This window comes from Bicyclus anynana, chromosome 17 (assembly GCF_947172395.1).
Source record: "Bicyclus anynana chromosome 17, ilBicAnyn1.1, whole genome shotgun sequence".
In the NCBI taxonomy this organism is placed as follows: Eukaryota; Metazoa; Arthropoda; class Insecta; order Lepidoptera; family Nymphalidae; genus Bicyclus; species Bicyclus anynana.
This window is the reverse complement of record NC_069099.1, coordinates 672,598-694,724: the sequence shown is the minus strand read 5'-3', so window position 1 is coordinate 694,724 and position 22,127 is coordinate 672,598. Positions and strand designations below refer to the sequence as shown.

Genomic DNA, 22,127 nt, shown 5'->3' with positions numbered 1-22,127 from the left:
TTTTTGTACCAGGGCCCTTGGTTACCTAGCTACGCCACTGTTTCGGAGTAGGGTACATTTTTATATTTTTCATTTAAAAAAAAAAAAAAAAAATTCATATAAGCAAGCGCTTAGCTGCAATCACGTCTGATGGTAAGCGGTTTACCAGATTTAATGATGATTGACGCATTTTATGTTATGATTAACCATAGTCTCCTATTAGATCCGACTTTAGTCTGAGGAAATTTAGAAATTATAAAATCATGCATCAAGTTGGGAATTGATTCTTCCCTTTCAATTGTAAAGGAATTTATACACACTTGTACAATAATGGTGCTCATAAATCTGCATCAAAATAGGAATGACCGTATGCTTCTAGACATAGTTCAGACGCGACAATTAGCCGCCTGTCTCTATTAGCTAATTGTTTAATTAAGTGCTCAGGATGCACTCGACTGGTGCAGGATGCGTGGAGTCAAGAGGAAGATCGATTTTGAATGCATCCCTCTTACTAAGGTCAGAATTTCTTTTTATTAGGGCCCTCACTACGCTACGCTACGGTTCTACGTTCGGCTTTATGTATGTATTTTTTTTTTCATTACTTCAATGTATTTGTATTAAACTCGTACCACATTATATACTCATGGGTTTCTACACCTCTCCTTAATAAACTTTAATCATACTATAAAGGTTTAAAGGTATTTTTGTGGCAGCTTTTTAAAAATAAGTGTCTCTGGAAAGGACTTCTATCCGGGGAATGCTTATAAGCTGATGCAAATCAGGATCGCTGTGTTCCGATGTAAAAGGCACAAGCAAAAATAAATTCGACGTTTGTTCCGTTTACAAAAAGTTATTTTAAATAATATTTACTTGAGTGACATTTTTATGCGGGTTGCTACTACGTATCTACAAAAGTATCAAAATAATTTCAGTTAGGTAGGTAAGTAAGACTGTACGAGTATTTTCTCTTTATTTCAATGTTTACTAAAATATTACTGACATTTCTGCAAGGCCTTAATTATTGAGATCCTACCTATCTACGATAACATTCAGTCAATTGTTAATAGAATTATTTATTAATTAAAAAAAATAGTTGCCATATTTTTTCAAAAACTGAGAGTAAGTACGTCAGCTGTTGGCCAACCCAAAGGCAACGGGCAGTGGATCGAATCCATAACTTCTCGCTGTCAAGTCCGACCTCTTTACCGTGGACCCTCTTTACATTGAGACTGCAATTCTCAAGTCTAACATTAATATATCGAGGAAATAAAGATTCTAATTAATAATATCTATCGTAATTATAAAACCCGAACGTTTACTCGTAATAGGAGCAATCGATCAATAAATTAGTGCATATTTGCCCTTCTCATATACAACTTTAGATAATTAACTAATGGGCCAGTTCTTAACGGGACGGGCAGTAATATAATTACATTTAGCTTGTATTGTGAACAGAAATATGTCTTTACAGTTCTAATTAATTAATTGGTAATCATTTGATGATGAATTAATATGATATTTGATATTTTCATTTGAATGTTAATGTTTTTAGTGGTATAAAAGTGTGTTAAAATGGATTTACAATCTCTGAGAGTTATGTATATGGTTAGTTATTAGTTAGTAGTTAGTTAGTTTAAATAACTCTAAAGGAGCTGAACTTAAGCCTAAGACAGCTTGAGTCTGTGTCTGGCCTCTTGACTTTAGGTCGTTACTCTTTGGACTATTGTCGTAGCCACTCCTAGCAATTTAGTCTTTCCGATTGAAGGGGAAGCGAAATATTGATTACGTATAAAAACTTGACTTTATAGGTATTTCTGTTTGTTAAAAATAACGATAGTGTAGGAAAACAAAACAAGCAGAACAGATACTCCAGTCAATTGATCCAAAAAGTGAAGATTACCAGGAATGTCTTCCTTACCTTACCTTACCTTATCAGCCATCGTCCACTGCTGGACATAGACCTCTTGCATAGACTTCCAAAAACAACGGTCTCGAGTCGCCAGCATCAGCAGCAGCGAGTTTTGAAAATGTAAAATAGATTTTGAGACGCTCTTTTAGAATTCTCATTTTGCCAGCTTTTGCCATGACTTTCTAATCACTGAAAATGAAGTACCTAATAAATTATAAGTGTAATTTATCCGTGAGAGCCGTGATAGCCTAGTGGATGACCCCTGCCTCCGATTCTGGAGAATTTGGGTTCAAATCCGGTCCGGGACATGTACCTCCAACTTTTCAGTTCTGTGAATTTTAAGAATTTTAATATGACGTGTCTCAAACGGTGAAGGAAAACATCGTGAGGAAACCTGCATACCAGAGAATTTTCTTAATTCTCTGCGTGTGTGAATTCTCCCAAATATCGCATTGGGCCAGCGTGGTGGACTATTGGCCTAAACCCTCTCATTCTGAGAGGAGACTTAAGCTCAGCAGTGAGCCGAATGGGTTGATAATGGTGATATTTTATCTTTTTCAAAGTTTCCATTGGTTCCGCAGAAGTAACTGACACAAAGGCCCTAGGGCGGTGCAGGCGGTGCTATAGCTTGGCAAATTCATTCGTAACGCTCCCGATGGGGTCCACCCGCGCAGTGCTTTCCCCCCGTCGCCCGCATATCATGGGAGTGTCATCAAAGAACTTGCCAAGCTACTTATACCATCATGCACCTACCTAGGGCCACCACTATGTCATTGAATATGGTATATGGTATGTGTTATATGTACCTATGTGTTCGCTCAATCGTCCTGTCATCATCCGCAGATCCCGGAGCACCACCAGAGCTCAGCCTCCGTGTACAGCGACACCGACAATGCTGCCGACGACGTCAACGTACTCTCCGACGACGAGCGCACCAAGTGAGTCATTTAGAATGAAGCACCAAGTGCTTCATTCTAAATTCATTTATATAGAACTAGCGGACGTCCGCGACTTCGTCCGCGTGAAACTCGATGTAAACTTTCAACTACCTCTACCCTACCCCTACCCTACCCCTACCCTACCCTACCCTACCCCTACCCTACCCCTACCCTACGTTGAAATTTTTTCTGAATTTTCTTTGTTATAAACCTCACGAAGCCCGAGACCTTTTCAACGAATGCAACACCGTGGAAATCGGTTCGTACGTTCTGGAGTTATAGCGTCAAGAAGGAAAACCCGACTTTTTTTTTATAAAAAGTATCTTATGTCCTTCTCCTGGCTCTAAACTACCTCCTCTAAACTGCCAATTTTCAGCTAAATCGGTACAGCCGTTCTTGAGTTATAAGTGGAGTAACTAACACGACTTTCTTTTATATATATAGATGAATAGAATACAAAAAACAGTGCCCCCAGCGTAAAGTGCCTTGGAGGGGCCCTGTACCAAATAAAGGGTAAAAATTTCTCAAAAAAGAAACAAATGTGCTTGCCTAAAGTAAATATAAAAGTGACCTAAACTCATAAAAAACAGAGACTTTGCCATTTCTGAAGTGAAACTCTATAGGCAGTTTTTATGTTTTTTTTGGGAAGCATATTCAGTGAGCTTTGGATTACACTTTACTAATTTTTGCTATTACACGCGAGGGGCCCGTGTACTCCGGTTCTTTCTTAGAATTTAGCAAGCAATTATTAATGTCAATGTTACAAATTGTGTTGTTCCCATGAAATGGGACTCACTGACTAATCTAAGATTCCTATGAGTGAGCCCTCCAAGTAGGTCCTACTTTCAAAATAGGTACCTATCTTCGATGTACAGTTATTGACCTATTACAGTTTTATTTTATATATATAGATGTAAAATTTAAAATAAGGTCAAATGTTACATTACATCCCGTACTGAGTCACATGTGTCCAGTGGGCCCAGTGTGCCAATAGTGGAACAGATCTGTGGAGCAAGTGCGTGCCTTAATGAGGAAGTGAGCAGCCGTTGACCCCGGCCCTTTTCCCTGCGACTATGTGCACTTTGCACTTTATAACTGCTTGATGCTTCGATGGTCCAGTGGATAGCCTTTGTGAATTCGGATCATGCGATTTTAGGATCCTGGATTTGGCCTTGATATCAGTTCTTCTTTAGTCCGGGAATTTTCACAAAGTTTTGGGCAATTGGACTCTGTGTCTTAGCAAACATGTTAAGCTGCCTGATAGTGATCGCTGCAGAGTCAGGCATTATCAACCGAAGCCCATCAACCCACATTAGATTAGAGTGTTGGGTTTAAGATAAGAAAAAGGGTGTAAATCTTTTTTCCTGTAAGGAAAATCCCCTGGCTAATGATGTAGGCTTTTTATTAATGTCAATGTTAAATTTAAATTTTACTAAAAGATCTCACTAAAACTTAACAATATCAACATTACGCAGGTCAGTAACTCCTCTATTAGCGTAACGAGATGAAAGCTGAGATGATTGATAATGATACTTATCAAAGTTATCATCAGCTACCGTCGTAGGTCACGCACCCTAAGCCTTCACCCAGTGGTGTGCATAAGTTTGTCGATCAGGGTATGCACTAATAAGAAAAATTAACCAAACTGGGAAAATCTTCATTTAAAAAGCATTAAGAAAACAACCCTGAGGGTATGCAGTACTTTAATGCATATATGAAGTGCATGCCACTGCCTTCACCCCACCCGTGTTGATAACTGGTTCAGATGAATACATATAAGTCATGTATATGAAAATTAGAATTGCTTTATTCAAAAAGTAGAGGACGCCCGCGACTCCGTTCGCGTGAATTTCCGGTTTTCACAATTTCCAAGGAAGCCATGGATTTTTCCAGGACAAAAATTAGCCTATGTTAATCCAGGGTAAAAGCTAATTCCATTCCAAATTTCAGCGAAATTGGTTTAATAACTGCGGCATAAAGTAATAACAAACATACACAATTACACACACACTTTTGCCGTTATTATATTGATTAGAGTGATAGAAACAAGTTATAAAGCACTACCAAGAGCCAGTCATCCAGAGATAAACCCTTATATATAAATTCCTATACATCCCTACCCATTTAAAGAAGGAAAATCACTCCTCACGAGTTAAAACAATAGCTACCGCCATATCCTGTGTTTAACGCGTTCAAACACACACACAAACTCTTCGGCTCTATAAACTTACTAGTTCGTATAGATTACAATTGTACAGGTGGTAACTAGGTTTCACTAGGTAAGTGGTAGGTAGTTAGGAACCTAAGTGACAAATTGTAGTGATCGCGTGCTAATGGCTGCCGGCGAAGACAGATCTCCTTCGGGGATAGATGTGTGTCAATTGTCGTTTAGCGCTGCGGTCTTGCGGAGAAGGGTTCTTGACCTAAGTTACGAAACCGCACTCGATCTTAAAGGAGATCTGGGTCTCGCTTAAAATTAATAGAACGAAAGCAAGGGAAGGCCAGATTTTCGTGATTTATATAAAAACACACATATTGCGATCCGGCAGGGTGGGAGGCCTGATTTAAGAAAACTGCAGCTTGCTCAGTATAGCCTTATCGATTTTGAGATGCCTTACTATAGGTACGACCCAGCGTCAGTTCTTGAATATAGCAGTGCATTGCTCTACTGGGACCGAACGATTACCACTGACAGGTATATTGTAGCTAATAGACCTGATATAGTGCTAGTCGATCGGTCAGTGCGTCGTACAATAATTGTTGATATTACTGTTTCACATGACGATAATCTGGTTAAAGCCGAAAAGAAAGAAAGTATCTAACTACTTTGCTCACGAGATAACCGCCGGTCTTATAGCGAAAAGCTTCGACCAAATTCTTAAGATTAGTGATTAGTTAGATCTTATTAGTGTTAACAATAAATAAATCAGAGAAAAATTATATCAGCTTATTTTCCCTGTTCTTGAATATTATATCGGCTAAGATTCTAATGGAGTAACCCAGTAAAATATGCAAGATTTTAGTGCATTTTTCATTTCTGTATCGTTCTGAAAAGCGGGCCCAATTGCTGATATCTCCTTTTTTGGTTGTGAGAATCGAACTTACGGCCTTCGATGTAGATAACCACTAACCACTGCGCCACTCACCCGTCATATTGAGATTTTCGCGAAGAATAGCAAACTAAATCAATTATTATTGCTTGCTTTACTAGATATGTAAATCAAATGATGTAAGAATCAAGTGCCCTTATGTAATACAAGTATATTTAATTGCTTATTGGCTACTTTACTCGTTCCTACTGATAAAGAGTAGGAATTTGTGTAGGTAAACATCACATGTACCTACGCCGGCCGGCGCGGCTTGTCTGTCTGTACGTTGTGAGTGGATAACTTAATGGTTTAATCGCTTTCTATCATCATGCATAAAGACTTGAATTGCAGATAACGAAGATTTTACTTCATACGCTAAATTTATGCGCATCTTTGGAATCAATCTTAATCAAGATTTCGCCTAAGCGGTTCGTACGGATAGTACATTATATGAAAATTCACCGAAGTATGTATATTTGTAATGCACCTTTTAATTATATTATATTACTCAACTAGCTGACGCCGCGCGGCTTCACCCGCGTGGTTTCCGTTCCCGTAAGAATACTCGGATAATATATAGCCAATAGCTTTCCTCGATAAATGGGCTATCTAACACTGAAATGATTTTTCAAACCGGACCTGTAGTTCCTGAGATTAGCGCGTTCAACCAAAAAAACTCTTCAGCTTTATAATATTAGTATAGATTAATTTAATTAAAAGGGTAAACTGTCATAGTTAGTATGGATTAAAATCGAAAGAGCTGCAGTGAACAAAACAAAAACTGCGGATCCCTACATTACATGGTGCGTGGTGCTCCACAGCTTTTCATAATTTGGTTGTTATGCAAATTGGATAAGTCCGTTCAGGATGACAAAAATTAGGTAACGTAAGTTTAGAAGTATTTGTAACATTAAAAGTACAATCATGTCATAAATATCATGCTATAAATGCCAGATTACGCTTGCCATAAATGTTACGAGCATTTCAAGCGATAAAGGAAATCAATGGAAAAGCCAAGAGTAAAGGATTTATTCGAGGGTTTTCTTGAAAATTAGTCCTTTCACTGTTTTTCTATGATGTCAAGACTCATAATCCGGAAACATTGATTAAAGTGTGCCTTAAGCTACTAAAAAACAAAAAACCAAACATATTATCGATCAGTTGTAAATAAATCGATTTGCAAATAATGAAAGACACCCATGTAAATCAAAATAAACCGCCATTTATAACATAAGTCATTAGTCATATAAATGAAAAATATGTACATGATATACCTGTAGGTATAACATGTAAGATATACCTACATTTAAGAAGAAAATTCATATAAATATTTGTAGTGTCACTTGTTATTGAGTAAATTGTCAACATCAGACATTGATGTATTCCATCAATAGACATACATACGTAGATGTGCGGATAAAATAAAGACTCTCCTTATTGAAAATTGGCTTTATCGTTCACATCCATGGCGGTTGGCTGCCAGAGAAACGTTCAACTTATAAAATTTTACACATGACTTTCATCATTATCAACCCACATTCGGCTCACTGCTAAGCTCGAGTCTCTTCTCAGAATGAGGGGGGTTAGGCCAATAATCCACCACACTGGCCCAATGACTTCACACACGCAGAGAATTAAGAAAATTTTCTGGTGTGCAGGTTTCCTCACGATGTTTTCCTGAGTGATATGTAATTTCTTAAAATGCACACAACTGAAAAATTGGAGGTGCATGCCCCGGACCGGATTTGAACCTACGCCCTCCGGAATCGGAGGCAAGAGGTTATATCCAGTGATCTATCACCCTCTCCACACATGGCTTTAAAATACCTAATTTGCGTGATCACTGGAGCCTCAAAACCCTGTTTGTAAGTTATAGCGTTCGCACTATAATTTCGCTTACGCGTAATTTCGCCGTTTCTTGACACCGTATCGTCGCACCGGTCAGTGCAAGCCGAGCGAGCGATCAGCTCAGCTGAGATTTGAGATCTCTCACCTCTTCTCGCCTAATCTCGTGGTATCTCATTTCGTCTCAGTGTGTTGATGTTTTGTGTTATTGTTAGGTGATAGTTGGTAATAACTTTGGTAAGTTACGTATTCAGTTAGTAAGTTTTTGAGTTTGCTTCGCAGACTGGACGCATTTGAACAATAATGTCATAATTTTAATTAAAAAAAGTTTATGACATTATTTTACCTATAGGTAACTTACAAAATTATTTTATTACTTAATTAAAAAACAATTAATTTTGATTTAAAATTTAAGTATGTATTTTGATTTAAAATTTAAGTATGTACTTGGTTTCTATTTAAAAAATGTCATAACTTTCATGTTTAACATTAAATCATAAAAATATATACGAAGTCGGTTAAAAATGGTACTTCATAAGAAATATTTACAAAATCAAAATCAAAAATCATTTATTTCAAGTAGGCTGAAATAAATGATTTTTGATACTGAGCCTACTTGAAATAATTGTAAACTGTTACAAGCACTTTTGACACGTCAGTTGACTATTTGTAAGGATTCTACCACCGGTTCGGAAGGCAGGTTACCTACTTAATCTTAAGTAGATATTCATATCCAATTGTTATAAATGTGAATATAAGTTTATTTTTTTGTTACGCCTAAGCCATTAAGACAATTTTTTAAAATCTTTCACCAATAGAAAGCTGTAGCTTGTGGTGAAAGCTACAGAAATACGACTGTAGCTTATTTTATCCCAGTATTCCCACGGGAACGGGGTATGCGGGTGAAACTGGGGGGCTTCCGATAGTATTTAAATATATTTCAAACTAGCAATCGCCACACGGTTTCATCCGCCTAGTTCCTGTTCCTGTAGGAATACAGGGATAAAATATAGCCTATAGCACTCGGGGGTAGTGTAGCTTCCCAACTGTGTGAGAATTTTTTAAATCGGTTCAGTAGTTTCGGAGCCTATTCAATGCAAAAATTCAAACAAACAAACAAATCTTTCCTCTTTATAATCTTAATATATAAATGCGAAAGGTCATTCATCACGACATCTACGGCCTCCGTGGCGCAGTGGTATGCGCGGCGGATTTACAAGACGGAGGTCCTGGGTTCGATCCCCGGCTGGGCAGATTGAGATTTTCTTAATTTGTCCAGGTCTGGCTGGTGGGAGGCTTCGGCCGTGGCTAGTTACCACCCTACCGGCAAAAACGTACCGCCAAGCGATTTAGCGTTCCGGTACGATGCCGTGTAGAAACCGAAAGGGGTGTGGATTTTCATCCTCCTCCTAACAAGTTAGCCCGCTTCCATCTAAGACTGCATCATCACTTACCATCAGGTGAGATTGTAGTCAAGGGCTAACTTGTAAAGAATAAAAAAAAAAAATCTCGAAAACCGCTTAACGTACAAAATTGAAATTTGGCAGAGAGGTAGTCCCTAGGTAGTAGACGTCCACTACCTAGGGACTACCTCTCTATATATAATAACGGATTTTGCGAGAGGGCCGGATTAAGGAGGTCTAAGGGCGGACGAAGTCGCGGGCGTCCGCTAGTATTAGTATATAATTATTAGTATATAATTAAGTAGTATATAATTAAATATATACAAACTTTGAATTTGTGTGTAGGTATTGTAATTTGTAACTGACATTGTACGACCTCATTCATATAAGCTTTTTAGAGTTAAGCTTTATGTGTAATACTTAGGATTTAACGGAATGTATTGTAATATATATTTTGACCGTCTTTGAAAAAGAAAAAAGCTTTATCTTGGCTATATGTATCGATTGATGTACCTCACATTATGGAAAGAAATCGGGTTTCTTTGGGTACCTACTGATGAAGAGAAAATTCAGAGATTCACTTCTATGGTTTTTCTTCAACATTAACCATGTACGCTATAGATATTACATAATTATAGTGCACAAGTGTGCGCGTTAACACAGGTGTACTATACTTAATAATTATTCCCTAATCCATGAAGTCCATGTTACACCGATTCCTTAGCTCTTGAAGTCCGATTATACTAAGATTCCCCCGGTGTACATTTTTTGTATTAACAAAGCAAGCAAATTATACGTAATTCATATAATTTGCAGAATATATAACTACCGACAGTATATGTTTAAATGGGCCAAAATCATAATTCGAGTAGGTATTCAAAAACTTTATTTTTTTTTAATTCAATGTACTTAATATTCGAGAGCTGTACGAGTATTTACATCATTCAAAAGATTTTCCGTTTTTCCGGCTTTGACATTTTTATATAAACTTTAATATAAACTATTGTTGCTAAAGGGTTATTTTATATAGAACTAGCGGACGCCCGCGACTTCATCCGCGTGGAATTTAGTTTTTCACAAATCCCTCAAAAACCATAGATTTTAAGGGATAAAAAGTAGCCTATGTGTTAATTTAGAGTAAAATCTATTTCCATTCCAAATTTCAGCCAAATCGCTTCAGTAGTAGCGCCGAGGGTATGGGTTGATAACGAACAGAATCAGAAAAAAATTGGAAGGATTTCTGCATAACCCTATAAGGCCTGGCCCTGGAGTGGGTTATTAAGATATGCTGACAAAGATGACTATTCTTCATTGTCTAGAACCTGGCTGTTGCATTGTCACCTAACATCACGTGAGAACACAGTCAAGGACTAATTCGCCATCAAATTTCATTATTTTGCAACACTGCGAATTAATAAAATACAAATTTGAAAGTATCACAGGTTTGTGACGTCACGAAATAACCAAAACCATTCGTTTGACGCAGACCGCACCCGACATGGGTTGACAATAATATTATTCGGACATAATATTAGTGATTTATCTAAAAAGTTCACATAAACAAAGATATCGTGCAAATCTGACGTCATTGCACGTTTTTATTTAATTTACCTATGCCCCACACCGGTTTGACGACGTAGTTTTATGTTTATGGTGTTGGGTTTCTATATCGTTTATGGTAATTTTATTTATGGTTTTTTTAGAGTACCGTAGTGTATAAGGAAAGCACGTTCGATAGGTTTATCCTCAGTTTATCGTCGACATTTCATTTTAACAACCTTCTGGCCTTCTTATTTCAGGGCCAGGAATCTCCTTTATAAGAGAGAGAACATAGAACCCTCCTTAAATGAGAGGGAACGTATTAGACGCATTGCAACAAACGGATTACTAATTTTAGGTACTGTTAATTCATGCGATTCGATGCGGACGCACTTGTAGGAATTTCTATTCAAAGAATACTATAATCCATTTGATGCGACACGTCCAATACGTACGATGCGCATCTGTAGGCGCCTACCATTAACGTGCTCTCCAAAGCACTATGTTGCACCAGTAAGGGCTCCCGCACACGGGCCACAACCACGAAACCGCTACCGGCATATTTCCTATAGTTTCCATACATTTTATATGAACTCGCCGCGCACGGTTGACGCCGGTGGTCGCCACACGCTACAATCGTCGCTGCTCGCTTCTTGTGGCCCGCACCGACCACTAAACGCCGACACTAAACGCCGCAACACGCCACTCGGGCGATTATGATACTGCTTGTAAGGGGTTAAAAAAGTAGCATCCACTGACCACAAGTGTCGACCACGGACCACAAGTGAATGTCGCGCGCTTCAACTACTTTTGTGGCCCCTTATTGCATCTTTTAGCGGCGTATGTGGCTGGCCCTTGTGGCGGCGACACTAACTACAGGTTAAGAATCTTACTCTAAGAGAAAAAGCTCAGTATTTCGTAGAACCCCGTAATGTTTTAAAGTCGTCAAACCTTATTTCATCTAAAACGTCAGAATGAAGTAAACCGTGTCCCGCAACCTTGCCCGCACTAGTACGGTAATGAGGAAGCTGCGTAGGCAAACGGAAATTCACTGGAATTAGGTAAAACTGACACTTATCGCGGATTTTTATCTGTCTCTAGAAAACAGAGGTCACACGGTCAATGGTAGCTTATCATCATTTATATCTACATATCCGATGTCGCGTCGGTCTGTGCAAACGACGGAAATTCATTTCTTTGAAAAATATCCATTATTATCTATACTAATATTATAAAGCTGGTACGCGTTCCCGTAGGAATATGGGGATAATTTATAGCCTATAGCCTTCCTCGATAAATGGGCTATCTAACACTGAAATAATTTTTCAAATCGGATCAGTAGTTCCTGAGATTAGCGCGTTCAATCAAACAAACAAACAAACTCTTCAGCTTTATAATATTTATTTATTTATTTATTTATTTACTATTAATATATTAGTATAGATATCCTCGTATTCCCATAGGCATGGGAATTAAGCGAGTGAAACCGGGGAGGCGTTTGCTTGTCTATTGCGTTACGAACATTACGCTACGAGTACATGCAGTAGGTACTCGTTAGTAACCATATGCTTTCTGTGGTAACGCTTCGTTCTCACGACTGTTCAGGGGATCGCATTACATTTTCTTTTTAATCTAAATGATTCAGTTCGTGTATTATATTTACATTCATATTTACCGTTCCGTTCCGGGACTTTTGAGTGCCTCAAAGTGTTAGTCGAAACTTTATTGACTTATTAATCGGCTAACTCAACAATAATAGTTTATTATGGGTACTATAAATTATATAGGTATGCATGTTTTAGTAAATAAGGTATGGCAAAACGTGTGACATTGTTTAAAATAATCGTAGAGAGCCTTTATTTTGCGAACTTTCATTATGTGCTTTTTATTTCTAAAACGACATATCTCTTGAAGAGAAAACGCCATAGTCGACTAATAGTGGCCGAACCGGAAATATCCGGCTCAGCGCTCGACAATGAAGAAGGCATCAAACCTTCTTGTAATAAATAATATTAATGTCATTGACGTCATATTATAAAAGGACGCCCAACTGGCCAATTTTGCTTTGACAGTTTTAGAATTATTGGTAAAGAAAATTATACCTAAAGGCCTTAAAATATAGTCCAATACTCAATCCAATCCCAAATTCTGAGCAAATTCAACCTTAAGGATTAATAAGGTTGCAAATGTGACTACTTGAATTGAGTGCCAAGAAGTTGTGTTTGGCACTCATTGAGTGGAGACTTTATTTGGTCGTTGATTGTGCATCCACTTTTTAATAGGAGATCGACGCAGAAATAAGAACAAAAAAATAGTAATTTTTTTTTGTATAAACAAATTTGTTTATACAAAATTTGTTTATACAAAATTGTACAAATTTGTACAAACAATATGTTTTAATTTTTGTGTAAACAAAAAATATATCCTGGCTGAGTTTCATGTGGGCTCTTCTCAGATCAAAACAGCGCGTTTGTTTATAAATTTTAAATTTTCGACCAATTATTGTCACCATTATCTAATAGTATTATTACCTGACGTTTCGAAAGTGCTTGTAAATTAAGCCTAATTGAAATAAATGAATTTTGACTTAGACAATATTTTTAGTATTTTGTCTTCGCGAGGTATCATTTAGGGGATTAAGGGACTTTCTGGTCGAAAAGTGCTATTACAATTGACAACTAAGGCTACGCTCAAACTGGGTATCCTTATATTACATTGTATAATTTGATTCGTATTACTACATATATGTAAAATAAATAATGTAAAATACGTGGTATTGTCTGAATATCATAAATATATTATAAATAGGTACAATTTAGGCCAATGGAGGATTGTTGATTAACTTCAAGATGTTCAATGAGAAATGACGATAGGTAGTAATATCTTCCCTCTCCTGCAGAGTGCCCCTCAGATCTCCGCGAAGGAAGTCCACCGCGCCGCGACGGTTCAGGTCGGAGTTCAGCATGGACGACGATGAGTACTCGCCCAGCAACTCTGTCACCAGCGTCAACTCGCTGGCCAGCCTGCTCAAGGAGAAACTACAGGTAACAGTGAACACTATAGCTTGGCTAATTTGTTAGTAACACTCACACTTGGTCCGCGCGGGCCGGGAGGGGGTTAACGATGCCCGCACGCATTTCTTCATACCCGCGCAGTCCTTTCCCCCCGTTGCCCGTATATCATGGGAGTGTCATCAACTTGCCAAGCTATAACACTTGTATTGTTACTCAGTTCACGCGTTAACAATTTTTGGGAACAGAGGAGGAGTTTAGAAGAGGTCGTTTTAGTTCGTTAAAGTCAGATGGAAACCTTTTCTTCTCACCAAAAAAGCAGAACTATATTTTCACCGGCTAACCTTGAGACAACTCGCCAATATAGATTTTTTTTTATTCTTTAGAAGTTAGCCATTGACTACAATCTCACCAGATAGTAAGTGTTGATGCAGTCTTGGAAGCGGGCTAACTTGTTAAGAGGAGGATGAAAATCCACACCCCTTTTCGGTTTCTACACGACATCGCACCGGAACGGTAAATCGCTTGGCGGTACGTCTTTGTCGGTAGGGTACAACTAAACATTACGAAGGTATACCAACTACAGGAACAACTTCTTCTAGTGTAACTTACCTCTAAAATATGAGGCATGAAACAGAACTGAATTGTCCTGCGATACGCTATATGGCTGAAGAATTTGTTTGTTTGTTTACTTTAACGCGCTAATCTCAGGAACTACTGGTCCGATTTGAAAATTTCTATCAGTCCATTTATCGGGAAAGGCTATAGGCTATATTATCCTCGTGTTTTTACGGGAACAGGAACCACGCGGGTGAAACCGCGCGGCGTCAGCTAGTAACATGATAACTATGTGCAGTGACTGCATTTGGTTGAGGATTTTTGATCTGGTTTTTACTAAAAAGTCAAACGATACAGACAGGGAAAATCTTCATTTATTGAGCAAAGCCTGGGTAACCTTGGATATATCAATACCAAGAGCAAACTCTGGCGTGGGGTACTTTGGCAACAGATCAAATAAAAATTACCACCTAAAAGGCAAGCACATTGTTGTATTTGGTCACAGGTTTATATTACTTAGCCTCTGTAAATCTTGATATAAAAGGTATTATATATTTGCGTCATTCACGGTTCAGACTCCAGATCTTCACGTGAGTCATTATCAAGTCGCTACAAATTATGTGTTGATAATGTGATATTTCAATTACTTTGTAAATGTACTGTTTACATATTAGAAATAAATAATCTATACATGTAACCCCAAGTATCTTATGGTGATTACGAAAGATTCAAAGTTCAAATTCATTTCTTCTAATAATCTACAATCACCTTTTTTTAAAATTTACTTATTCCGAAGTCAAAATAATCTAATGCCTTGTTACATTTGCACCAACGATAAATATTATAAGGCCAAGAAAAAGCTCTGTAAACGTTACTTTTTCTTCATTTTAAGAAATTCTCAGCAGCTTCCCTTAACGCTTCAGAATCAGGAAAGAGATGTTTCTAGTAAGTCATGTAACCTTATAGTGATTGTTACAGAATCAAACATTATTACCGTACTATAGCGTGTTAGGTCTATATAAATACCTTTAATAACAGAAATGTTAGTGTGTCATAAAAAATAGACTTATTTTTATGATCTATTGTACTTACAAACTTTAACGCCCACAGAGTATACCGCACAAGATTAGGAAGAAACCAACGGACTACAAGCTGAGAGCGTTTGTCGGCCTCATGTTCCTGGCAGTTGCCTTCTTCGTCGGCTTCGCATACGTGCTGTACCACCAGCAGGCGCTCACTAAGGCATACTTTCAGAGAGTTCAGTTCAACGAACCCAAACGACTCATCAGAGTTTTTAACAAAGACGATGTGGAGATCTTAAAAGCTACTTTAGGTAAGTTTTAACTATTGGACACCCGCGCGACTCCAGCCCTTACAGTAGTATCCCCCTAGTGACGCCGTAATGGTTCCGCAGGGAGCTATCGGCACCTACTCAGGCAGACGTACAAGTAGTATCGAGTAACTTCTCCCGTTTTCCCAACATTTCTCTTCACTACTCTGCTCCTATTGATCGTAGCGTGATGAAAAGTATACTATAACCTGCCCAGGAGTATGAAGAATACCAAGTTTCGTTAAAATCCGTCGACTAGTTTTTGTTTCTATAACAAACATACAGACAGACAAAAATTTTACTTATTGCATTTTAGGCATCAGTATCGATCACTAATCTCCCCCTGATAGTTATTTTGGAAATATTTTGCATGTACAGAATTGATCTCTCTACAGATTTATTATAAGTATAGATTTTTGCAGAGTATGTATTTCGAATTAGCATTCTTAAAAATCAATTTTGTAATTTTTATTTTCCAATTCCATTGAGTTTTATTCCTTCCTTTGTGACATGATCTGAGCAAGAAATAATTCGTAGGTAATTATTGTGGGAATTACCCGTAGGTATATTTAAATTGTTTTAAATCTTTAATTGGTCAAGGAAACGTCTGCGACAAAAAGTAGGTGAATATATGTTGCAGATGTTGCCTTGTCCAATCCTCATATATTTAGATATCTTAAAAAAACTGCAGTTATATGTTTAGTTAGTTAGCTAATTGTCTATGACAAAAATCTTGCTTCTTAAATCGTGCGCAAGTTATGCGCTTGGCGCAATTACTAAAAAATAGTATAATAATTATAAAAGTTCTATCGATGCTTAAATAAATTGCATATTTTTACCAATTTCCAGCGGTCGGTATTCAAGGAGGCAAAAAGGCATTCCCCTGTCTAGCGGAACACCGTCTCAAAGATGGATCAGAGTGTATGGAGTGGCTACACAACCTGCGGCTCTATCTCAAATGTCTGCCTCACGACCCTGGAGTTGATAACACCACCTGCTACTCGGTGCATTGGAAAGCCCTACGACATGGTAATTTATATTTTGATAAATTTTATTTGCTTGGTATTTTTGAATTCATAGTTGACAAGGAAAATCGATGATGCATCTGATTTTTAGTGCCATTGTACACAAGTTAAGAACATGGTCTACTTGCTAATTTCACTACAAACTAAGACCCAGCGTTATTACCTGGTAGTAAAAAAGTATTACAAACATGTACTTCGTCAGGTCAATTCACTCACAAAAAAGCTCTTCTTAAAAACGTATTAGGTATGTATAATAATCTAAAATGAGGTTCTACTAGCGTCAACAATTTCAATCATTGCTTTAATCTGGTAATTGTTGATTAAGTTAATGATTTCCAAATATTTTGCTTGATAATAAACAAAAATATCTTTTCAGACGTTTCACCAAACGATTGTTTCGACTGGAGCGACACCAAAGTTCATTGGTTCGGTGCCGGACAGTCCATTAATCTCACTTGGCCTCTCGACACAGGATCCATAGACTATACACCGTTCATCACTGGAGACATGCAGAAATCCCAATGGGGTAACGTTGTGACGCGATACCTAATAAACTCTAAAGGAGCCGCCATTATCGTTGACGAAGAAACGCCACTGCATATATCTGTTAATAGAGAAAATAAAGAAATTTGTTTGAAGGCTAAATATGATGATTTCGCTTTTGCTAATAAACTGACAGAGTTCCCTGAAATGAGGTACAATATTTGCACCTCTAGAGATATTAGGTCATTGCATTCTTCCATTCATAGTCACAGACGAGCACCACTTTGGGATGGCTTAAAACCAGATGACATGAGAACGTTAGAATCTCTTATATCTGAGCCTGTATGGCAAATAGCTCCACGTTTCAAACACGAACTGCAAGATGCGACGATATCCAAATACACAGATGACGTTATCAATCTCGGCTTCCTAAAACAAGGGCATGTATTAATCAATGAGTTTTGGCAAAATGAAATTGGTGATCTGAGTGTAGACACAGTGAGATTCGCAACACTAAATGAAACTGTAGATAAATTACATAGACGAGGTTTCAAAGTAGCTTTTACAATACAACCGTTCATTAGTACAGAAAGTAAAAACTTTGCTGAAACAGTTCAAAAGAGGCTATTAATCAACGAGAGAAACAGTGACAGAAGAATCCCAGCGTTAACCAGGTTTAAATCACTAGCGAGCGCTGGAGTTCTGGATATCACAAACAATAGATCAGTTCCCTGGATCTTAGAAAAACTACAAGCAGTAATGGACAAGTATTATATAGATTCATTTTATTTCGATCTCGGCACGGCGTATGACATGCCACACTACTATAGATGTGAGAAACTTTTAATTAATCCTGATCAATACAAGACTGTGTTCACAAAAACTTTTGAGAAAACCCTCAACATAATTGGAGTGTCGTCTGCTGTCAGTTTGCCTCGACCTCCCATATTTGTATCCTTACCGCCTTTTGAATCCACTTGGGAGGCTTTAAGATTAGTTATACCCACAATGTTGACGTACGGGATAAGTGGATTCCCATTCACTATGCCGGGGGCTGTGGGAGGAGATATTTATTGGCCTGGTAGCGAACAGTTCTTGCCTTCATCGAAAGGTTCGATGGATACCAATTCTAATAATACAACGCAAGAGAACGGCATCGAATTACCGGAGCGAGAACTCTACATGCGATGGCTGCAGATGGCTACATTCCTGCCAGTGATGAAGTTCACTCATCTTCCGAGTAAATACAATGACGAAAGGGTGCTAGAGATGGCTAAAAACTTGACTCTGTTAAGACAGAAACTCGTAAGTACAAAATATGAAGTATGTTTTTAATTATTAATAATAGATTAATTCATTAATTTATGAATGGTTGAATTTATGTTTGGCCTCTTTGGTCCAGTATTCAGCCTATGCGGCTTTAGATCATGAAAGTCCTTGGATCAACTCTCCTTAAAAAAATCTCAGTAGCCTTGTGTTGGGAAATCGATGGTGTTATATCCCTGAACCTAAGAGAGCGCGTAAAGCTGGCCATTGTCACTAACCTCTAACAGAAGGTGTAGAGATAAACAATATAGGAGCGTAATGGTACAAGATTCAAATTCCCTATGCTATTTCTCTCCTTCTTTCCAACTCCCTCTCGCTAAGGACGAATTCCTGACACAGCCATTTAAAATACGCTAATAATGCTGGTAGCTACTATAAGGCTCTTAGTTTAGTGTATTATATCAGTACATATATTTTAAAGGTCACGCCATTACTACTGAAGTACAAACGGGAGGCGCTGGAGGAAGGGCTGCCACTCATCAGGCCGCTGTGGCTGGTGGCGGATGTGGACGTGGCGCTGCCGGTTCAGGACGAGTTCGCCATCGGGGACGAGATCGTGGTCGCGCCCGTCCTGCATAAAGGAGATACTACTAGGGAAGGTACGTCATCATCAGGCTTTTTTGGCTGGTAGCGGTTATGTACGTGGCATTGAAAGGCAGGACGAGTTCACCATGGTCGTGGTAGTTGATCATAATCATCGTTAAACTGTTTTAATGACCACTACAAAGCACAGCTCTCTATCTCTTTCCAAGGCGCGTGGAGTATTTTTTGGCTATGTAACTTTAACCAAGAGAATGGGACAAGCCTATCGTGCTCAACAGAATGTTCAACTCAGGGCCGCAATTTCTTGCAAGCTCCACATTTAAACACCACTTAACTTTTTTTAGTTGACATTTTTTTTTCATTTCCAGTGTATCTCCCGGCCGGACTGTGGCAGGACGGCATCGACGGCTCGCTTCGCAAGGGTAACCGCTGGATGCACGAGTACAAGGTGCCGGTGGACAGAGTCGCCTACTTCCTGAGGAAACCTGACGACTTGAGATTCAAATAACACATGAAGCTTTCACTCGGGTAATAAAGTATTCTGACGCAAAGACAAGAATCATATAGCTATCAAAGAACTTTATCTAATAGTAGGTATAGCACTATTAGATAAAAAGGGAAAAGAGAGTGGAGCATTACGGAAAACTTAGTTCATATTCGTTACTCAGTTTGTTTATAAGTAATTTTCAAATGACAGAGAACTAGAAACTGTAAAGAGAAGTTCTAGTACCTATAATGTTCGAACAGAAATATATGGTTGCGGCTTAAAACATTAGCACTCGAGACTTATAATATGACTCAGGTGGTAGACCGTTATCTCTACAAGTTAACCCTTGACTACAATCTCACCTCAAATGATGATGGAATCTAAGATGGAAGCGGCTAGCTTTTAAGGAGTAAGGTGAAAATCCACACCCCTTTCGATTTCTACACGACATCGTACCGGAATTCTAAATTACTTTGAGGTACGTCTTTGCCGGTAGGGTGGTAACTAGCCAGTAGCCACGGCCGAAGCCTCTCACCAGCTAGACTTGGACCAATAAGGAAACCTCAATCGGCCCAGCCAGGGATCGAGAACCCAGAATCTCCGTCTTGTAAATTTACCTCGTACACCACTGCGCCACGGAGGCCATCTTTGCAGACTATGAAAATTATAAATTGTAGCATTTATATCTATTAAAACAAGTTAGTAGGTAACTACCGAGTGAGTTTCTGCCAGATCTTATAAAGAATCTTTCAGAACTGGAGTTAGTCACTACTATCTAAATAGTCTTAACTTTTTAAAAGTGCTTAATGCATAATAAATGCATTTTATGCCTCCATTATCTTATACTTTGCTTTTTCTTCTGTTATAAGAGTCCTAGCATAATTTATGTTCTCAAAATAATTCTAGGTCCACCAATATTTCAACTGTGACGAAAAAAGGTTAAAGCCGGTTTAAAAGTTAAATAACGCCTGATGTATAATTATAGCAATTTGCTAAATAACATATTTTGCAGTAAAAATGTCACTGATCTCTATTGAAAATAATACATTCCATTGTCTGGGATACGTTATTTGTTTAGTCTTTAAGCTTTGATATGTAATTTTTGATTTGTTTATCAAATACCTAGTTTTAAGATAATACTTTCATCTACTTTACTGTTATTAGATAATGGCTCAACATATAGTTATTACTATGTATAGACAGCCTTCCTGATGAAAATTTTATGATTGATTAATCAATTGAGTAAAAGCTAGCCGTCACGGCATTCTCTGCAGATGTGAAAATAGATGTTTATATTAAAAGCTAACTTTAAGATGCTACTAACGCCCACACATCAGGAGAATTTAATGAACCAATAAAAAATTGTAAGTATTTATGAAAGTAGATTTTTTACCAAAGTTAAAGTGTGTTTAAATTACGTATCTTATACCTAACTATAGTAAAATATGCCATCCTAATGCAATAGAACACAAATTCTGAACTTAAATAAAAAGATTTTACTATCATTTTCCAAAATGTTGTGTAAAAAAAATCCTATTGATTTCATTAGGATTCAAAATTCTAATTACCTAGGAACTTAATTAAGTTTAGCATTTGTGCCCTATTAGTATAATAAGTATAATTAGTTTTTTTATAATTATTGTAAGAAATATTCTCATGTGCCTTTTCTTTGTCTTTAAGCTTTGAATTTTATATTGTGAGTGTTTCCTTAATTCTAGTCCTTTAGTACATTTCCAATATTTATATTGTGGTCAACAATGACTTCGAAATAAAAGTATCGTTATAGTATCATTTATTACTGTTCAAATTTCCCCTTTCCCCTTAAAAATAGATCTTGGTAGGTAACTCATAATATCTTTACGGAACGGATTCATTTTAATATTAGCAATATTTGACCAGAACTAGGTACTATTAGTCTAAAATCCCAATAAAAGGCAAAGTTGGTTATTGGTTGAAAAGATAAAACAATATGTCAATAAATGTATTGCAAATTTCAATTTAGAATATGATTCATTATTAACTGATTTTTCTCAGACTAACCACCTTAAGAAATTGAATAATCTTTATTTTAATTTAGATAACTATTTATTTTACTGGGATCGTATACTATATTATATAATATATACCTACCAATATTAATACTAAACAATTTATTCCTTTTTGTATACTTTCGTGTGTATGAAAAGATCGTACCAAAGAGCTTAACGTAAAGCTTTATTCAGAAATAATATTAAAAATATATTTGCCTATCATTTCAGTTCTGTTTTTTTTTTAAATATATCTGTATGTTACATTAAAACAAATCAGAACTGAATATATCTATATGCATGCATTACTTTACTTTATTATTGTAGATTTACAAAAATACTGTAAACAATAAAAAAATAATTTTGGGTTGGATGAGCATTAAAAGTTTTTATATATTAATTTATAATAATTATGTATAATGTAATAAGAATAGAAGATTCGTTGTTGTTAAATAAAGATATTTGCCTTAAAATCCCATTTTTATTTTACATTTGCTTTTTGCTGCTGCTTTTTTGAGCTGTGATAGCCCAGTGGATATGACCTCCGCCTCCGATTCCGGAGGGTGTTGGTTGGAATCCGGTCCGGGCTTAGACCATTTTATTAATGGTCTAAGGGTCCGGGGCATGCACCTCCA

General features: G+C 37.4%; 1 protein-coding gene across 6 annotated transcripts in view; it reads left to right on the top strand.

Annotated features, from left to right (window-relative positions):
• The window catches only part of LOC112046104 (myogenesis-regulating glycosidase), a 41,905-nt gene extending 20,040 nt beyond the window's left edge, over positions 1-21,865 (top strand). For 4 of the 6 annotated variants that reach the window (XM_024082596.2, XM_024082598.2, XM_024082599.2 and 1 more), the window contains 7 exons: positions 2,732-2,826; positions 13,602-13,746; positions 15,382-15,604; positions 16,451-16,630; positions 17,003-18,414; positions 18,857-19,034; positions 19,347-21,865. In XM_024082596.2, coding sequence (XP_023938364.2) covers positions 2,732-2,826; positions 13,602-13,746; positions 15,382-15,604; positions 16,451-16,630; positions 17,003-18,414; positions 18,857-19,034; positions 19,347-19,486 — 2,373 coding nt within the window. In that variant the 3' untranslated portion in view covers positions 19,487-21,865. Of the gene's footprint in view, positions 1-1,441; positions 1,585-2,731; positions 2,827-7,864; positions 7,998-13,601; positions 13,747-15,381; positions 15,605-16,450; positions 16,631-17,002; positions 18,415-18,856; positions 19,035-19,346 lie in introns of those variants that run through there. The other 2 variants (XM_052886490.1, XM_024082603.2) reach the window with 2 other exon arrangements.
• The last annotated feature ends 262 nt before the right edge of the window (positions 21,866-22,127 follow it).